Here is a 21,880-nt window from a genome sequence, read left to right on the forward strand (position 1 = left end):
GAATCCTAGTTTAGTCTTCACATATTCCATGGTATCTTTTGCATTTTATATTAATGCATAAAGATGCTTTGTACTAGGAATACATAATATATTTTTATAGCAGTTATTTTCTAATGCAAGAGATTCCTTTTCTCAATTCTGGAGATAAATCTCACAACCGAAATGAACAATTGTGCATCCTACTCAAGCTGAACAGATATGTATCTCCATCGTTCACTATTACTCCATATTACAGTCAACCAAAAATAATTGGTACAGTTAATGCTGTTAAATAAAACCTGCACTTTTTATTCAGACTTAACTACTATTTCAAATCTCTCTTAATTCTATTTTCAGAATCTCCTGAGTGAAACAATACTTTATTCTACTTTAGCATATAGGATGTACGGAGATTCAGAGACTCTGCTCACCAATTCATTGACAAACCACACTCAGCATAAAAAAAGGTGGATTTCCAAGATATATGGTAAACTAACCTTAGAAAACACTCCTGGCATTCTTTACATCTTCTGGATTGCACAGGTGCATATCCATCTTCTCCCATATATGGAAAATAAGAACTGCATCCTCCATTCAAAGGCATTTAACTTATTTACAGGTAGACTGGAGACAATATTTATCATCACAAAGTATAAAGCCAAATGTCCTTTTTCTTCAGGAGCACCAAAGATTAACAGATTAGAATGTTTTCCACATGTCCACTTTACTGTCAAGAGAATATTAAAGAAGTTTTCCAGCTTCCGCAGCTCAGCCAGATGTCAATGGATCCCACAGTGAAGCAAAATTGGCAGAGTAGCCTTCTCATGACCCCGGCATTGTTTTATCAAGGATCAGTTTAAAAGTATAAAGGGTCCATTTCTTGCTGAGATCTGTAATGTTTTTCAGCCCTTTCCTCCTGCAATTACAAAAAAGTGCTGACTTTGTAGAACTACTGATATGCAGTAGTATTTCTTATGACTTCTCTCACACTGTGCTGTAATTGCTGTTTATGTTGGCACAAGAAAAGTACCACGTCTTGTTTCCACTGTACATTTCCGGACTCTGGTTTCAGAAACATCAGTGGAGGATATTGTACTGGGCATATGTTTTGTTGTGTAAACATTAACTAGTAATTTACCCTGTCAATCTCCACAGCATGGCTTCTAATTACCAGAGGTTGAGGAGCTTCAGATGGACATTTTACAAAATATTTACAGCAGCTATCCTACTTCTTTTTTTTCTTCTTCACTGCTATTTGTGTTTTGAAAATCATTGCAAGAGTAAACAACTCCATCAAATGCCATAAAACAAAACCCGAAACCAAATGTATTCATTCTTGTGCACCTCATTCTCCAGAGTAACTAAAGACCGGTTTCCCAACTAGCTAAGCAAAAATCATGGCAATATTACAGTAAACATGATAGTAAAGTACCAGATATTTCTGTTTGCTTGCAATTTGATTATCCGCTTTATTTTTTTTAAACAAGGAAAAAAAACTTATATTGGCTTTTTTTTTTCCTAAAATTCATTCTTGCTAAATAGCCTGTGAACTTGCAAACGGCTGTGCACATCCTTATTTTATTCAAGACTCAGACAAATGTACTTAACAAATGGGACCACTTAGGTCTTGTTAGGAAATCTACTGCAAAAATTCAGAACCAAGGAACAATCTCCCTTTAAGAGCTATGGAATATATGTTTTAGTCATTCATCTGTATAATTTCAAGGAAGTAGCACTTTATATTTTGTGCAAAAAATACAGTGTCTTGAGTAGAATTCCAGGATGGGAATCATTCCAGTAACAATAATTACAGCAACATGAGCAAAGAAGATGCAATCAAATAGGGCAGTTTTTGTCTACTCTAGGCAGAGAGAATTTTTATTTCAAGTAAAATTTTCATCGCAATTTTCATTATAATGCAAGAAACTTTTTTTTTAAGTGTGATAGTTTCTTATCATCTACTGTTCTATTACAATTGGATCAACTTTATAATGTTCATCACATTACAGTACCTTAACATGTTACACTGCCTCCCCTTCAAATACATTGATTAATTAAGTGGTGGCATTAAGGTGGGGAGCCATGAAATGTAAAATGTCTTGAAAATTTTCTCTTTTTCTGATGGAAGTTCCTTTTTATAAATTGTAATTGTCTATCCAATGTATCTGCCAGCAGTACAGCCAGAACACTTCTTTTGTTTAAAAAGCCATTCAACTTAGCACCTTCTATTTTACTATAGATGCATGTTATATTGCTCTGCTAAATCTACTTTAATTTTGTTTACTTGGCTTATTCTATAGAAGAAAAATACTCCATCAAGTTAAAAATTATTTCCTACTGTTGCAGTTCTTAGTGCAAGCAAAATTTAACTACTATGAACATTGGAGAAAAAAAACTTTCTATAAATGTTTACTTTACACATTTGAATGGACTCTGTTAAGCAAATCACATCATTTTTCTCTGGCAATCTTTCCACATATCATTTGCACTAAGCAACAAAGAAGAAAAAGTAAACAGGCAAACATGCAAGCTGGAGTGTATAACATTACCATTCATTTATGTTTAAAAATTATAAAAACGTTTTTATTTCTGAATGCCTGGCTGTTTCAATTCATAGTGCAATATTTCAAAAGAAAAAAAAAGATAAGTGACAAATTATTTGACTCAAGAGACTGTTTCTGTGTTGCTTTTGCACAGCACAGAATGAAAAAAATTATTGTCATACTTTAGGTACTACATCAGCTTTGGTTTCTGTCTTAGCTGAAGAGTCATCTTCAACTTATTTCACTTATGCAAATGCTCATTTGTTCTCCCAAGCTACAAAGATCCACCCAACACTCATTTGGAGTAAGTTCAGAATTCCAGCCTTCTGGTCACAGCTATCTACAGATTTTTTGCAGTTAATTTTACCTTAGAAAACATCCTAAGATCTTGTTTAAAGCCACTTGATACATCTCAAAATAGGAAATAACTCTCCCTCCCTCATTGTTTGCTAGATGATAACAAAATTCCTTCTGAGGAGCTGTAAATATTCAAGAATGGCCAGAGGTTTAGTTCCACCCCCTCAGCACAGCTGTCTGTAGAGCTGCCCAAAAAGGAAGGAAGCATCATCCTGTAAACACAACACTTCCCTGCTTGAGACTGTGGGATTTGTCATTCCCCAAGTCTGTTCCAGCCATGGCAAACTCCTCTGACCCTTGCTTAGTTCTGAAATTCAGGTTCCATGCAATGTCCTCTTTTTCCAGCAAAAACTAGAATGCACACACTCACAAATAATGAAAGGTCATGAAATCAATAATTTCCAAGAGGGAAGTATTGTAATGATTCTGTCCTCTTTTTTTACAGTTGCTATTAAACTTTAAGAAAAACTACTTTAGGGTAAAAAGAGAGGGAGTAATTCCCACCAAGTAGAAAAATAAACATGTCTAAAAGCCATTTATCTTCTCCTAGCTGATGTGTACAGATTAAAGTTCCATATGATTATAGGGAGAACTTCTAAAAACAAGTCAAGCAACACTTATAGAAATAATTTATTTTCAAAAAAGAATGCAAATTAAATTAGAAATTAAATTCTGAAAAAAAACTATTTTAAAGGTACTTATTTTTTAAATTATGTTGAAATATTGTATTTTATTTCTGTCAGTGCTCCACATATCCTTTTAGTGTCCAGCATATAAGCTCAAATCCCCAGACATATCAGCAGCACACTCAGAGCTGACCAAAACCTCTGAAATCTCATCTCCAGAGACATTCTCAGATGTCATTATAGAATGCCATTTGTGGACTGCCACAAATGCTACTGGGAATGACAGCAAAAACCTCTCTTTTGTGTGGCTAATGCACAGGAAGTTGTGCTCTTTTGTGGCCATGTATATGACCAAAAACCTAAATGGCATCAGGACTGAAATTCAACTGTCCACTGTGGGTAACTCTTGCACAGTCCTTGGCACAGCTTTGCCCTGGGGCAGACAGAGCTCCACCAAGCTATTCCCGGCACAGTCTGGGAACTAGCACCTTTTAGGGACCATCCATAGCTGCCAGTCTGGATTTTTGGGTTTTGGGATGCAAGCTTTACATAGCAATTGGCCACAGTGCCAGAGAGGCCAGGATGTGCTGAGCATGGCAACCCTTTAAAGGAGTGACACAGCAACTGCAGGAATGCAAGCCCTATGGAGAAAAACAACCTCATCCCTCAAATTACCATGGCAGCTGATGAGATGGCAACTGAGGAAGAAATGCATATTGTGGCAGGAGTGCTGAGAAGGGAGAATGGCATGGGCCTGCAAGGATGGGTTCTGAGATGAGCCAGTTGTGTAGGTTTGTATTTGTGGAAATCCCATTTCATTTGTTGTGGAAGTTGGAAGGTGTGGGAGAGACAAGCAAGACACGATAAAACTAAAAGGGACAACTAACAATTGCAGAGAACTAGCTTGTCTTTCTGTGGATGAGAGAGTGCTTATGTAATGCTGAATAAGGCACAAGAAACAATCTTCAGATCAATGAAAATTCTTTATTTTCCAGTCATCTAGATAATCAAGACTTTCATTTTTAGGAATTGAATCAAACACTGTTGTAAAATAGTTATCAGTTCAATTTCTGATTGCTACAGGCAGTCACCTCATTAAAACTACAGCCAATCCCTATCAATCATGCAAAAACCACCCCAAAACACTACCTTTTATGCATGCAATCCAAGGCACAACAGAAATATGCATGGGGAATGTGACACCAGTGTGCCCTCACCATACTTCTTATGCATGCTAAGGATCAGTGATTTCAGGTTTTTAGTGCTGTATTTTCACAGCTTCTAAAAGTACTAAATATTTATTTTAAATGTGGCTTAGCATTTTGAAAACTATTTTATACTAATTTGTTCTATAAACACCTGAAACCTTTTTTTTTTTTAAGCCTTCTTACATTTCCAGCATTTGGAAGTAATTTGTTTCTAGTCCAAAAAAATGAATGTCTGTCTCTAACAAAAAGAGCTGGATTGCTGCCCAATCCACTTCAGAACTGGATGATGCTGACTTTTAGCCATTTCAATAGTCAAGTTAAACAAGACGCTGCTGGGATGATAAAAGGGGCTCTGTAAAGAGATTGTTGCTCTGGCTATGTGGACTTAAACCTATCAAACAATGACTAGGAAAACAGTGAAAGAGAGAAAAAAAATTAACCTAAGTACCAGGGAAAACATTCGGGTTAGGTGAATGCAGGAGCACGGTATCTGTTCACATCATTCTTTCCTCTTGCCAGGGAGCTGCCAGCAGGATATTTACTCTGCTTAAGCACTCAAAGAGGCCAAGAATGGCAAAAAGGAATTACAAAGGGCAACAAAGTGAAGGGGACTTAGACACTGACAGGCTGTGTGGAGTATTACCCTAAAAAGCAACTGTAATGTGGTAATTTTGTACCTAAATTATATTCTATGCAATTTTGTGTGAGCCTTGTTTGCAAGCTCTACTGTGCAAGTTTCTTATAATCTTATTAATATTAGTATCTTGTGAATAAGATACTTCTTCCCTTTTCTTTTCTCTTTTTCAAACTATACTTCCACATATGACAACTAAAGATGCAGCAGAACAGAATCTGATGAAGACCAGAGAACCATTTAAAGTAAATTCTCTGAATCTGCTTATTTTTGCATAGAAAAAAGTGCATTCACAAGAGGACAAAGATGCACAGTAATGAAAGCAATATTAGAAATTTATTTTAGGTACTGATCAACTAAATCAGTATGGCTTTAATGGTTCTAGATTTAATGAAAATGATCATGAGGCTTAAATTGGAATGTACCACTGACACTGCAGAATGAAATGTGTAAATGAATGCCACCTACAGGATGAATAAATCAGAAATTAAAGCACTTAAGACATGATTAGGCAAGATACAACAAAACAGCATTCCAAAAAAGAAGAAATGTACAAGGAGGACACAAGCACAGAAAAAGAATATTTGGGCCAAATGATTTTTTTTTTAAATAAATACACAGCTTCAATACTATTTGTATAGAAATGATCTTTGCTTTTAAGACAGAAAGCTAAAACCACTTCAAATTTTATTTGTATAGCTGCTGCAATAATTTTCCATTAATATTCCATTTAGACATAGAGTGATATGTAGGAATTTGCAGGGATATAAAGAAAGATGCATAGATTTGCATGTAAAAATCAAATGTTTAAAAATACTTTAGAAGATAGCTGAAGTTTGATTGTAAGCCAAAGGAAAGTCATGTCTACTGTTGCAAGTCAGCCCTAGTGAGTAATTTGAAGATGAGAATAATCTATACATGATGAAGGCTCTCTTTTCTTAGTATCCTGAAACAGACTTAGACTTGAGGTTTTTTGGTTCAGTAGCTAGGTCTGAAAGATTCTGAAACCCAATATTACAGCTTATTACAAGCAGCTAAACAATGTGCATTTCTATTATTCAGTAATCCTTTATAGTAAGCTAAGTTTCATTTCAAATAAAAACCAAAACCCACAAAACCAGGCTACATGCATATACCAATAGGCTACCTATTCATATAAGCATGTAAACAAATCTAATTCAGGAACTCTCACTGCTATTTCAACACACAATAACAAATATATTCCTCTTCCTATCTTAAAATATTCAAACAATAAGAACCTTGAAACAAAGTCTACCATTTAGGTTTTTCCCCAATTATACTGTAACAGTTACAATAATAGTAAGGATTAATTTATTTGTGGACTCTCAGACTATCAAGTTTTTCTGAAGCATAAGAATAGGGGTCAAAAACATACAGTACCCTCAGAAATTACACACTGTGCACATTCTGCAAAAAGCAGCAGAAAGCAATAAAAATGCAGTTGCTAATTCTTTTGTACTGACCTAAGAGAAGAGTAAAACTAGGGCTGCTAATTCTTTTGTACTGCTCTGAGAAAAGAGCAGGAGTGATGCTGCCTGTTCATTTGCTTAATTCCTTATTTTGCTGTTATTAAAGGCAAAAACATAAAACCAGTACAAAAAAAAAAAAAAAAAAAAGAAAAAAGGAAAGACAAAATACTGGAAAACATCTGCCAGATTTTGAGCAGGAATGCCTATGTTTTCATTTTCTTCCCATATGTATGTCTGATTTATCCATTTGTGCAGTATGTTTTTTCATTTACAATAGTAACTAGCTGACTGCTCACAGTAGCAATATCATTTGATTGAATGCAAGGTTTTTTCCTACTTTCTTAAAGTAGACACCCTCTTTTTAAGTTTTCTTCAGAGGAAGAAAATTAATATTTTCTTCAGCCTGCTACTTTTGCATAATTCACCTGCCATTTCCCCCCTAACTTATTTGCTTTCAGAGTATTATTCACCTGTCTTTTTAGCTTTCAATCTCAAACAACTCTACTCACATGCCTTCCCAATATCATGTACTTCTTTGTCTCCAACACCTGCTTTTTTAATTGCTAGCTTTAGCTAAGTGCTATGTCATTTCCACAGGGAAGGGGGAATAAAAGGAAACAGAAACAAAAAGGCAAATTGATGTTTTCTAAGGAGTTTTATTTTACTGACAACATTTTGCCTAGTTTGCTAACAATTCAAAAATTCTGTTTATATTTTCAGACCCAGAAAATACCCAGTGAGTGCCCTGGATAATTTAATTCTTAGAAAAATCCAAAAGCAGAAATCTAGGAATATCCTTAAATAAACAGGCATGCTGCAGTAAAGTCTCTTGCTTTACCTAAAATTTTGTGTATTCCCATTCTCTTATGTTTGATCTCAAACATTTTCTTTTGCATGTTTTAGAATATTACAAGATTTCCACTTACAAATTGGGCTAGCTATCCTGTTTCTCACAATTCAAATCTAAAATTTGAAAAAAATTAATTTCTACAAGTTAGAACAATTACCCTTAACATGAGCATTACAGTATTGCAAATTATTCATTTAAGCAGCAAAACCTAGGATGCGCAAGCCAATATATCCACAACTCTGCTGATGGATGCTTTCCAGCTTAAAGAAGTTCCTTTTCATAATTCCATTTGTTTCCTGCCCTTTAGCCAACTTTCCACTTATTACATGCCTCCACACCTTCACATGAACTTCCACTGCAGAAAACTGCAAATTTTTTTTTTAAAAAATCAAAGCATGTGTTGGCCATTGTACATCCTTTTGTCTTCTTTGGCAGTGATTGCCTCAAAGAATTCCAGCAAAATACTGAAGCATGACCAGCCCTTCCTGAATTCTGTACAGCTACCCTCAGTCAAGCTGAATTTTTGGTTATGTTTCCCTATCTGAACCTTGAAATTAGTTTCTGGAGACCTCTGTTAAGTCTTCTGCAGTTTCCTGGCATATATTTGTAAACAGCAGAGGAAAGCAAACTTGTGAGGTCTGCTGAAGCCTTTCCATCTCTATGCTTTCCTCAAAATAGGAATGCAAGCATATTAATTTTTTTTCAATATCCCCAAATATGTGCATACTTCTATATGGCAAGTCTCTCCTATGCTCACATTGTGCTTCATAATGTCTTCAGAGTGCCAGGTTGTGCAGGACAAAAGAAATGGAAGGTTACAGGGTTCAGATAATTTGATTAGGAACATAAGTATTTTTATCATTTGCTCACTCATATACTTTAGCTTTTTTAATCTAAAAAGTACATTCTACTGAAAAGTTGAAATCTATTCTGTTTTTAAATTTTAATTTCAAAAATTAAGTTTTAATTCTTCACAAAAACTATCTGTACTTGTCTGATGATGTTCCTCTGTTTTTTTCCTAGCACTTCACAAAGTAAAAGAGATAAGCCTTACTTCTGTTTTACAAATAAAATAATAAAAAGTAAGAAAAAGCCATGAGTACAGTGACATGTCAAATTAGGAAAGGACAACCCAAGATGTATGTTAGGGTTCCTGTCTCCTGTACCTCCTTAATTCCATACAGTATCTCCCTATTAGCTTAGAAAAACAGCCTGTAAGACAGTGTTGAAATTTTAACTGAACTGTCATGATTATTTTTTGCTCTGTTAAAATTTGGTTCCGATATAAATAATTTAATTGCCAGGTAGTGAGTGCCCCAGCACACTGCTGAAAAAAACCCCAGAATGCTAATATATTTAATGCACTAATGAAACAAGAATTCTGGCATGTCAATACAAGCTCTTTTTGTCAGTTACTACAGAACTGACAGTATTTTTTGATGTGTGTAGCAACAGACAAATCTGGCTGGACCAGCTTCCTCAGCTAAAAGGTCCATATTCACTATTACAGGAGGAATTCCTAGCACAATGAGTACATGCTGGGCTTCACACTTTTTCACAGTTACCTATCTATCTTCTCTGCCTTAAAACAGAAGTGTCAATTCATTGTACTGCACTATAGCTCTGGATGACTGTGCTTTTCAGGGAATAAAAAGACAACGTTGCTTACAAATGAAGAATGATAAGGTATTTTTTTTTTTATTTCTTTCTTGATCAGTACATAAAACTCATGAAAACTAAATTAAAGGTATTGTGCTTATCACTTTTTATAACATAGTTTCATAAAACTGTACTTGAAAAAATTATCCTGTTGCTTGTTTTTAAATCAAGAGATTAACTGGTGACTGTATACACATTCGTATGTATAATTCAGTAAAAACATAATGAATAACCAACAGACACCCTGAAGCAATTTATCTGGAATAACTATACACATGTATTTGCCTTTTTCTCATTCAGCCTTCCACCACTTCTATCCATATTTTCATGCCATTTTACCATTATTTTATTTTATCACTCCTCTATTCTATTCAGCTATCTAACTTGGCTTCTAGCTGTAACTACTACTCATTCACTGGGATAAACTAGGATGAGCCCTCATCCTTGTAGATATCTACTAAAATATGCCAGATAAATCCAAGGTGATAGAACTGACTGCAGGATACAAATGTTCAGTGAATGTTCTAACACAGAAATGTTCTAACGTATGATGCATTTATTTGGAAATTCATCACTATGGGCATTACAGGTATATTCTCTTAAGTCAGTCACAAAAATGCAGATCTGAAAACTCAAGAGGAAAATGTCATCAAACATAATCTGGCACCTGAGAGAGATGTTTAAGTGCTGTCAGACACCAACACCAATTTCTCAGGCTTTCTTGAGTCTGTTTTTTTACCAATAGAGCTGCAAGTGGAGAACTGTTAGGGCTTTGTGTACGCCCAGACACCAGGAAATGCTTTCTGAATTTAAGTGAGTAGGAATATCTTGCCTCTGCAAGACAAAGCCTCCAGCTGAGCTCCAAGATCAAAGCACATGAGACCTGCCAACTCTCAGCACCCACTCAGCACCACCTGCCATGAAAAGCCATCCTTAAAGCTCAAGTTATTGGTTCCCTTCTCTAAAGACTCAACTGTCCTGAATCACAGCAAGGACAGACAACTCCCTAGAAGAAGACAAGCAAGGAGTCCAGAGCCATAGCCAGGCAGGCAGTGGCAGCAACATCACCAGAAAAAGAAAGCCATGAAGCTGAGTCAGAGATTCAAGATGGGAATCAGCTCTGGACACAATAACCAGGATCAGACAAGATCAGCCAGGTCTGGGGGTAAGCCAGTAAGTCAAGCCAGCAGGTGAGGATGAGAAGGAGAATCAGGGAGGTACCAGATGGCACAAGAGCAATTGCAATACTGCTGCAGAGTAGCTCAGGCAAGGGCCAAGCACCAGAGCTTCAGGTTTAAAGCCACTGCCAGATGGAGAGGGAGCCTGCACTGAGGATCCTTAGCAGCAAGCAGCTCCTGGACAAGAGATCTCAGCAGCAAGCTGGCCTCTCACCTGCACCTGAAGCTTCTGACTTCAAGCAAACTCAACAGCTATAAAAACCAAATCCTGTATTTGGAAAAAAAAAAAAAAAAGGACAAGATGGACAGCTACATCCAGGAGATGGTTTTGGGTGGAAAATTCATCTCATCTAATGTTTTGCATGGAAGTTCATGTAAATCATGGAGGAGGGAATTTTGAACACAGGATTTTTTTAACTGCTTAACTTAGGCTCTACGATTTCATTCTGCTGGCTGTTGTAAGCTCTATTCCTGTAAAAAATGATACTTGTAAATTAATAAACCAGGAACTTCAGCACCTACATTCAGATTCCTCTCCTGTTTCTGGCAGTTAAAACAGCCAGGCCAATCCTGAGTGCCTTTGAGTCAACCTAGATTTTACTACAAAAGTAAACTGGATGCACAAAAACATGCAGTTTAGTTAGGGTCTCCAGCATACACCAAGAGACTAGAATCAATTTAGTTAAGTGATGCAGGGAAAAGGTCAGCAGTCAGCCATTTTTATTTGGATTTACTTTTCTCTTAAGTTTATTTCATCTTTAAAATTCAAGGATCTCAAAGAAATTAATAAAATGTTATTAAATATTCTAAGCTTTTGCAAAGGGGGCATATTATGTTTGTAATAAAAACCTCAAATCTGGATTTTGCAGTCTGAACCTTAGAAGTTTAATTAAAAGCTTGATAAATTCTGATTTTGGTACTAAAGTAGGGAATTTATATTTAAAAAAAATCCTGTTTTCTGGAAAAAAATAGAACTCATAAAATGCAGTTTCATTTGGCATGTAATCAACCTCATTCCTCTCTCTGTGTCCAGTGGGGTGAACATGATTACACAAGGTGGTAAAAATCCTTGGTCATTCTATGTCATTAGGGTTTTGTAATTGTTTTCTTTAAGTTAGAATTTGATCCTCATAGTGTAGGGATCAGCTCATTTTAATGAATTAGGATAGCAATTTGTATTTGATAAAATTCTATGGGACAATAATGTGGTTGTTTCTTTTATTCAGGTATCACAGCCAGACAAATATCCTCTTTGCCTCTTAGCATCCTCTTTCTCTTGTTTGAATATATGTTATAAAGACAGACAAATCTATTTCTGGCAGCTACAAAGTTTTCCAGGAAAAGAGTTCTTTAACACTTCCATTAAACACTTTCCTTTCCACGCCCCTTTCCACTTCTGTACGCACAACAGAAGTCAATTGTCAATGAAACTCAAATCTCCTTAGAGAAGGTAAGGTCTCCCTTACCAGGGCCTCTCCAGAAAGAAGTTTCCTGACCCATCTTTTTACCCTTCCTTAGAGGTCTGTAACAATTTCCTATAAATGTTTTACTATTTTTGTTAGCTACACTATGTGTTTGTCACGTTATCTAATGCACACATTTTACTCAAAATACCATAACCTCTAACTAGATCTCCACATCATTTCCCATCTTCTGAATTGTCTGTTTAGTAAATTCTATACTCCGGTAGTTTTATATTAAGCCATGTAACCAAGAGCCAGACATGTTTCTACTTTAAATGTTTACTGGTTTCTTTCAAAGCATCACTTCATGTTCCTCACATTTTTGCACGGATTATTTTCATAAAATGAAGTGAATTTCCTTTCTATCTGTATTATTTGCATCAACAATTTAAAAAATTACTTATGTTTTAAAAGTTGGCTAATCCCTCTCCCATCTCTCACTACCTATCCTTTTGTTAAAACAACATACATAAAACTGAATACTGAAATTTCAAGACTACTGCCCTCCTAATTTCTCATACAGATACGGCCTGTCAGTTCTAGATGACTTTGGATCAGCCCCAAACGAAAGAAAACATTCTGGGTAGTATAATCCTGCATGAAACAATGTGATCCGTATAAAAAATCACTTACTGAATTACCAGCAACTCTTTCCACTCCTAGGAGATCTCCCATCGAAGCAATGCCTGAATTAGTGCAGAGTGATTTGTGGCTTTCCAGCTGTCATTCATTAATTCTTAAGAAATACAATATACAATACAACAGTACTCAGCCTGGGGTTGTTCAGCAATGTCTTAGGAAGAGTGTAATTTGTCTGCTGAATGATCTTTAAACTTGTTTTCAAACAATAACTATAGCCTATTATTTCTATGACCCCCCAAACACATTTCACTCTTGCTGAAATATTGTGTCGGTCACGCAGACCCATAAATGGGGAAGGGAAAGGAATTGTGTCTGAGAAGAATTGGTTTAGGAAACAGCAGCTGAGTTAAAGACAAGGGGTTTTATTCCAGTGCTCTGCCATTCCTGTATCTTTGGCAAAAAGGAAAGCACAGGCAAGGCTGACAGCAGGGACTAGAAGTGACCTGGGCACTCTGACAAACCAGCTTTAGCACTTCACCACACAGCTAACCTGCAATTTAGGAGTCTCTGTCTTAGAAGGAGTATTGCTTTAGAAGGAGTTATAATTCCCTGCTAGCTGCCTTGGGTTTCTGACCAGAGACAAGAGAGGACGCTGTGAGGTGCAGGATCTGTTTGAGGATCCAAAAGCCTGGGGATCTTCTTCTATGTGAGCCAAGGAGCTGCTTGCACAAAGCCAGTCAGAGAGGCTGTGTAATGCCTGCTTCATCAAGGACTTTTGGCAAACCCTATGACAAGTTAAGCTGAGCCAAAACCACTGCACCTTTAGACATGTACTTTAGGAGACCTTGACAACAGAGGGAAGTTTTCTGGTGGGTCTCAGGCACCCTTGCCTTCCCAGAAATATGAGAAGGTTGCACAGGAATTTCTTTTTAAGTCTTTTGCTCTCTTGAATTTGCATGTTAATTATCCTAAACTGCACATTAGGTACCTAAGAGATTTTTTTTCCTTTAGCTCTTACACAATTGGTTTACAAACTAAATAAAAAGATAACAAGAGGTAAACATGAGACAAGAATCACTTACAACAAATGCTGGCGTTAACAAAGCATAGCCATTGTTCAGTGCTTAGTAGGCACCATGACAGCAATTATTTAAAGGGAGGATTTGAAAAACAATGCTTCAAGTATTTTTATGACCAACTCCTCCCATGCTCAGGGGTTTACATGCTTTTAGCTATTGCATCTGCAACTGAAGCTAACTGTGAAATTAGCAATTTATTTATCCCATGGTACATACACACACATTTGTAACAGTAAAAGTGAGTAAGGGTGAATAGTGAATGCTGTGAGTAAAAGTTAGAACCTTTCTTACCAGATTTTGTCATTCCCTATTTAATCAAATACCTGTGGATTCCCATGTTGGAACTTTCCTTGTTCCTTCTTGTAGAGTATACCACTAACACTGTTAACACAATTGTAGCTAAATAACATAGTATGAGCTCTGCCAAAATAACAAGTCAGACAAAGGAAACTTTGACCTTCAAAATGACTGCCTGAATTTCATGGAAACAGAAGACACCATTAAGTATAAAACAGAACAATAAAGGCCCACAATTTGTAAATAGTTAATGACTCTGTAACACTTAGTAAAAGTAGTTCTCCTTAGCAAAGCATAGGCATTTTAAGATATTTCTCAAGATTGTATCTTGACAAAAACTACATTAGAACTTGCAGTCTGTTTTCTGAATTGTTTCCTACTCTGAATCTCTTATGGAAATTAACTCTGATAATTTAGGCACAGATTTGAAAGCTGATTAAATAAGATATAAAGTTGTTGCTAATCTTACTTGGAAGGCATAACTGATAAACAAAAAAGAATGATGAAGGCATATGAATAGTGATAAAAATATCTAGAATATTCTGTGTACATAACTACCAATATTTTTGATTTATCCATCTGAAATCAAGATGTAATTATGCATTATTCCATTTTATTTTTAGACACATCCACAAAGCAGAAATTTTAGTTTAGTGGAAAACAAACATACAGCTGTTCCTAAGAAAACTGGAATCTGAGATATCAGAAAAGAATTATTTAATGTCCCTCCTTCATCTAATGTCAATGAAATGTAATAATCATAACTGTTTCTTAGTGATTTTGCATGGAACTGAAGGTTAATTAATATATAAGGTTTGACATTTCCTGGTAAAAGCAACAGCAATAATACCAGATCTCATTGATGTGTGAGGAGTACTTTCCTAAAGTTTAGTGAGTGCCTTTTTGCTCTTCTAATGATTTCTTTAATGGCAGGATTTTTTAAAATTGCACATTGAATTAAACTAAGAATACTATTATTGTATATTATAAAAGGAAAAACCAAGTCACCTGCATGGCTGTGAGGATGTTGGCTAATGCCTGGCCATACGTGTCATGACAGTGAACAGCAAGAGCACTCAAAGGAATTTCTTTCATAACAGCTTCCAGCATTTTTTTCATACTTCCAGGCGTCCCCACACCAATTGTATCTCCCAGAGAGATTTCATAACAGCCCATACTGTACAGCCGCTTAGATACCTGATTGGAAACAGAAAAACACCAAGAGGTCAAGATGAAAGAGTATAATATAGGGTCAAAAACAAACACTATAAAGGACATACTTCTGTACAGGTTTTAGGTTTGGACCTACTGAGGTGGATCTATTTATCAGACAACCTATATTCATTGTTGAAAATTGCCATAGAAGAAGAACATCCCACAGATCCTCTTATTTTAAAATTATAGTTCTGCTACATTCTGTATGTGGAATAGCTAACCAAGTCAAATCCATCAAAAACTTGCTTTCTGACTCTCCCATGAAATCGAAACGAGCAAAATTTAAAAATTATGAATTAATTTCTGTCAAGTCCTTTCCTAACATTTTCTTCTCTCTGGGGACTTCCCAGCTGTTAGGTTTTCTCCATGTACTTTTCAGCTTACAAGTTGTGCAGGGTAAAGACCTGTTCTTTTGTTTGCATATTACATGAAGTCAACAAAGATAATAAATAATTAACAAAAAATCTCATTTTTCTTTCTCTTGGCACTTAAAAGAATCAATGAAATCTGAAATTTTAATGTCCTGCAGTCAACATTAATTTTGCAATATCAATTTTTCTTGCTTTTCATTAAATCAAATTAAAATACTAACAAAGGAAAACTGCAACTTAATTAACATTCTGGTCCTTAAGTTTTAAAAATTTTCTTAGTATAAAACAAAACTATATACAAATAGGTCTTACTTATGTAAGCAGAGCCCTAAATATTTCTGGAATTACGTCTTCAAGAAGTTCTTTGCATGAGTGAAAACTCAGGTCTGGCTTCATAATTTTTGCATGGAGAGAAACACATGCAGAAGCACAAAATCATATTTTCACTGAAAATACTGCTTCAGGAATTGAATGCAGGCACTTTCCATCTTATTTTCGTTGGATTCATTTGGAAAGATTCCACCTTATTTTCAGCTGCTCAATATGTTTGTCCCCTTTAGGATTCCTCACTGTGTATGAAAGATCCCAAAAGACCACTCCACTGGAACAGAATCCCAGTTTAGAAACTAACTGTTTAGAGATGAAAAAATACAACCCTCTTCCTAAAAGACATCTTAAGTCACACTGCAGTCTGCTGTTAAAACAATTCCAGGGCTCCATCAGTGGGATTGCTGTGAGCATGTCTGAGGAAGCGGACAAAGTGCTGCACCAGCAGTCTCGGAAGCGCTGGATTAATATTGCTGTTCACTTAATTCAAAGAACAGCTGAAAAAAAGAAATAGTCTGAATCATCCTGTTTAAGGCTTGGAAGTGCTATGACTATTGCAAATGTGGTAAAACTGTGCTTTAAAGTCAGATTTCCTGGTTAATATACACATAAATTCAACATACATTTTAAGAAAGGGACATTCACTGGAATGCAAAAGGGATTCATCTCACAGCATATTTTTATATCATCAACACATGGCAGGCATTTTAACTAGACTACTGTTGTAGGAAAGAAAAAGAATCATCTGCAGATAGTGGTGGATTACAGTCAGTTAAATCCCAAACCTTAGTGTTTCTTCAAGACCAGGGCAAAGAAATGTACTGCACTTCCCCCCTATTCTTTTTAATGCACAATTCAAAGTTTTTCTAGTAAGTATTTTAGTCATAACTTGGACTATATAAACTGCTAGAAATCATATTGCATTCACTTCTTTTTCATGCTTAGTCCTTAGGTCTTTCAGTTTCCTAAATGCAGAGTTCTGAAAGATGGAAGAAGAGAGGATGAAACTTAACAAGCTGAGCATCATCATTGACTCATCACAACCTAAACTGAAAAAGAGATCTAAATTTTATTTATAGCTTGGAAGCAGAATGGGAGTTTTTGTACTGAATTTTCTATTCTATCATAGTAGAAGGCAACTTGTGAGCTATAGTTTTGTAAGTTTTCAATGTGGATTTTTGGGAGGAGAGTGTGGGAGAAGAGAACATACTGTTTTTCTACATAATCAGGATGTGAATGTGAATGTGAGCTTTCAGCTTTGTTGATTGAACAGGGTTGTGTTCTGCACCACTGAGCTATTTTGCTACGCATATGAGTTTCCGTTTGGAAACATTGCTTGACACTAAGCATTGATCAAAATTGGAATTGGGGAACCAGCACTGCAATCTCTTAGGCATGTGAACAGTCCTACTCCTGGAAATATCAGAAACTATACTCCTATATTAAACACAAAAAAAGCCGATAATCCAATAATTGATTATTTTAAGTAACTAACAATCTAAAAAACCTTCAGTTCTTGTGCTGCAAGGGAAACTTTAATGATCCAATAATATTCAAACAAGAGTAGGTACATTTTCTATAGTTTAGTCAGAATGTGTCCTGTATAATATTTAACTTAATTAATTCACTGCTTTAGGTTAAAAGGAAGCTAAAGAAAGAAATAAGCAGGCAGAAAGACAAAAACAGCCAAGTATGTGATGTGGTTATATGATAATGGATTATAGACCTGGCTTCAAGGATGTTATACAGTATTTCTGAAAACTTTCAAGCTTTATCTGCCTAAAGTTGAAATACTCAAATGACAAAATGATAAATGGTTAAGCAATGACTTCCTTTCAAGAATCAGCAGAGTAACAGGACTAGGCAATTTATTTTAGCATATGAAAACTCTTATTTTGTTTTTTGTTTTAAAGAAAGAACCATACAAATATATTTGATAGATTCCAGAAGTCTGAAGGCATCTGAATTTTGCACTCACTTATAACTATGTGTAAAGCAGTTACATATCTAGTATGCCAGAAATTAATGTAGTCTGCAACTATCTGTAATAATGCATGTAGCCTGAAATAATTCACCTCTTCTAATTGGTTTTTGCTTCAGTTAAAAAATATTTTGCTTAAAAGAAATGAAAATGGTCACTGTTACTGACTGGAGAAGAAACTGTCTAAACCTTTCAATCATAGCTGCTGATTGCAATACACAGTCAAGGGAGTCAAAATGCTCCCATCCCAAAGAGATGATGACCAGAGCAGAAGCTCTCTGAAAGAGTTTAGCAACTCAGCCAGTAATTTTGGTCATGCTGATTCTGTGCATGTATTTATACAAAAGCTGTCAGATGCTTCCATATATGCAGCAGTGCTTGCTGAATCAGGGATGGAATTAATAAATTTAATGTGGTAGCTTTTATCATGAACACATACACAGTGGTATACAGGTACAAAAGATGACACTTATTAGGATGAAGATAGAAAATAAAATAGCTGTGTAGTGAAAGTTTACAGGTCTGGAACATTAAATAGCAATCCCACGGGCAAACTGAGAAGGAGCTCTTCTTAGTAAAAGGAGCTTTTCTCAGTAAAAAACAAGCAACACATGGAAAGAAGCCTTTTCGGGAACATAGTAAGCAGTATGTCATCACTGCTCTAACTAAAGCTGTGTCATTTCTAACCTTCACTTCATATTAAAACAAATACATTTAGAAATACTGACAACCTTCCAGCTTTTTTTTTTTTTTCCAAAGAGTCTGAGTATGTGTGGATGCTGTGGGGGAAGTATTATCACAAATTCCATCTGGAGTGTAGACTAGAAGAAGATGCAGAGAACAGGACCTGAAAACCACCCACAGAACATAATACATCAGACAAATGTTGACTAGTTGCTAGTGCTACAAATAAAAAAATAATGGTTTGGATATTCTGCTAGATCGACAAAAATAGGTGATTAAGTGTAACAGAGAAGACAAGTCTGTCTCTAGGTGGAAGGCTAGCATGTTCTGTCTTAAGCCTCTTGGAATTTTTACTCCACTTTCCTTTTTTCCAGTCCATTTAAGCTTTGATGCCCTCTTTACCTTCCTGCAAAATTTTATACTTCTGTTTCACTCATCTCTCTTATGGAAAAAGGGCTGGACTAAGGTATCTTCTTCCTTATCTTATATTCTAAATGAGGAAAAGGGGCAGGGACGGAAGGCGCAACTTATTCCATCATGGCAGTAGAGCAATTTAAGAAATCATATTGGAGGTGAGTTTTGGTTCATATCCATCACATGACCCTCACCAGAAGCACAATGACAACACAGTGTGCTTATTCCAGCATAAAATGGATTTAAAAAGCAAAAAAGCTGTGTAGGAAACCCTTTTGTACAACATAGTCCACTGACATATGTGCTTGAGTCTATTTTCTTAAGTAATTTCTTGTCTAATTTCTTAAGTAATTTCTAGGAGAAATACTGCATAATATTTTTTCTCATGACTGATAACAATCAAAATATGCTATTTTTCTCACATTTGACTGTATATGGCTAAGTGAGGTTATGCACCAAGTTTTAGTTTTAGCTAGGTTTTTTGCTTGTTTTCCTTAAATTTTATCCATTAAAGACCTTTTTATGATTAAGTAGAGATAATTCCATATATTTCTGATTTATTAAAAAGACAAGCCAGAAATTCACTCTTACTTCTGCCACTTTATCTGGTACAATGTTTCCTTCATATGGGCATCCCAAGGCACAGGACACATACCTGTAACAAAAAGAACACACAATATTTTGGTTTATATATATTTATATAAATGTATATATGTATGTATGTATTCATCCATGTTACATTAAAAATAGATTAAATATCATTTCGAACACATAAACCAATCAACATAAAGATTTGAATGAAAAGTTAAAGTTACATCAGATGACAAAAAAAGGTTTATCAATTTTCCTTTCAGATCACAAAACAGCAATGCAAATCTTTATTTATGCTCAGTATATGTTATGAGTTTTAAAGGACTGGCAAGGTGGCCAAGTTTACAGTGTTGTAGGAGACTTGGTTTTTCTTGGTATTTCCATCTGAAATTACAAGAGTCAGCTCAAACTTGGCCTTGCCTTGCCCTCACAAGGTATTCAGAGAAAGATATCACTTTATTCCTTGTAATACTATCCATATCATAGCAACCATGGACACAGACTACTTCTGACAGCCCCACCATCTCATCAGAACTGTAATGAGGACATAAGTCATCAGGACTGTGGTGAATGAGGAACCTTTCATGCTCCCTCTCTACTGGCATTTCTGTCACAGTGCCCCAGAAGAATTATAGCTCCATTGCAAGCTGTAATTTAGGCATGCCTTGGGACAAGAAGAAACTGAGAAGCCAAACTGTGTCCCTCAGCAGCTATTGGCTCCACAAAGAACAAAAACTGAAAGCCACAACCAAACTTCCGTTGTTCAGCCTTAATGCTCTATTAGCATAGAATTCAGTTTAAATTCCTCTTTTTAGTGACAATTAAGACCCATGAAATTCTAATTAAACTTCTAATTGTTTATCTTAAATTGATCAGGAATATGATTAAACTAACCAGAAACATCCAGTCAAAATCAAAAGTGTGACTGTAAAAGGATTTACAACAGGGGCCTGCAGAGCCCCAGTCCCAGTGGGAGGTTGCTCAACTGCTTAATAGGAGAACAAGAGCTTTCATCGATCTCCCATCATTCCCTTTCGCTCAACACTGAAGGATATAATGTAAAATTATACACTGTATAATGCAAAAGGGATTGAACAGATGCCAGTTTGGATGTAGTCAAGGTCTGTGGGGTAAAGGATGTATTGTTTCTTTGCAGTTGAAGGAGAAACTGATTGATAGAATGTGAAATCAGGATCAGTAACAGGCAAAAACAAATTGTGGAAAAAATGTCCATATTTTAATACATAGAGCATATTCCATCCCTTATATGAAGGCATGTTACTAGAAGTAAGAGCAAGAATGAAGCCAACCTTAAATCTAGAAAGAGCTTGATTAGCTCTGACAAAGAAATGGAAATGAATTTTGTTTCCACAAAAGTGGTTGGGTCCATTACATCCTGCTCATAATTTTAATCCAGATGCCTACTAGGCATGATTTCAATTATCTATATGTCATTATGAAAACCAGGTTTTGGAAACTTGGCCACTGAATTCATTAACTACCAGCCCCAATTTAGATGTCACTGTTTAAATTCCAAAATTCTGAATTTTCATATCTACATTAAAGATAATGTAGCTACTGTTAACACTTAAACACTGTCCTGATTTTCAGTGACACATAACTGAAAAGCAATTCAGGATAATTTCCTTAATTTTTTTATGCATACAGTTTTTCAAATGAAATTAAGTGTGAAGAATTTCAGACCCAAAGGATTGCTTTTTACATAATACTACGGTGCCTAGAGCTAGTGACTGCATACATCTACTGAAATTGTTTTCAATATCAGCCACGGCACTTTTTATGAAGTGATTAAGAACAGTACTAAATTCTAAGTAAATGCAGAACATATAGTATGTATGTGCACATGTTCTCTTTACTTACATATCATTACAGGTTCCTAATGGCTGCATATGTCAGATCAAGAAGACATGCATTTGGTAGTGATAATGTGGCATGAACAACATCTGGGATGGAGTAGGGCAAACAAAAGTAAAAGCAGGCCAAAAGGTATCTCGAGAACAACAGAATACTCCCTGTGGTTCACACCAGAGAGCAGAAACTTGCCTGAGCTCACATAATTCAGCTGGGCCTGCTGGGGTATGAAAGTATGTGGTGACCTGAGAATCTGCCTGCTACAATACACAAATCTGTTTGAGATTATGAACTCTCTGCATACTTACACCATTGCAACCAGACTGACATTTTAAACAAGGAAAATATGGTTGATATAATCTATCTGGGCATCAGATATTCAATATTAAACTGGAGAAAATAGGGATTACTGAAAGAATTTGACAGGAAAAGAATTTCCTACCAGATAGACAACAAAGTCCTGTGAAGAATGAAAAAAAC

General features: G+C 35.7%; 1 protein-coding gene across 2 annotated transcripts in view; it reads right to left on the minus strand.

The window, feature by feature from the left end:
• The window catches only part of HMGCLL1 (3-hydroxymethyl-3-methylglutaryl-CoA lyase like 1), a 76,241-nt gene that overhangs the window by 14,953 nt on the left and 39,408 nt on the right, over nt 1-21,880 (minus strand). The window contains exons 6-8 of one of the 2 annotated variants that reach the window (XR_004979922.2): nt 19,529-19,592; nt 14,954-15,142; nt 477-895 (exon numbers count right to left, since the gene is read on the minus strand). Coding sequence is in view for 1 of the 2 variants with exons in the window: in XM_036380481.2 (XP_036236374.1) it covers nt 14,954-15,142; nt 19,529-19,592 (253 nt within the window). In the remaining variant the exon portion in view is untranslated. The remainder of the gene's footprint in view (nt 1-476; nt 896-14,953; nt 15,143-19,528; nt 19,593-21,880) is intronic. The other variant, XM_036380481.2, reaches the window with a different exon arrangement.

The sequence above is a fragment of the Molothrus ater genome, chromosome 3, assembly GCF_012460135.2.
Source record: "Molothrus ater isolate BHLD 08-10-18 breed brown headed cowbird chromosome 3, BPBGC_Mater_1.1, whole genome shotgun sequence".
Lineage (NCBI taxonomy): Eukaryota > Metazoa > Chordata > Aves > Passeriformes > Icteridae > Molothrus > Molothrus ater.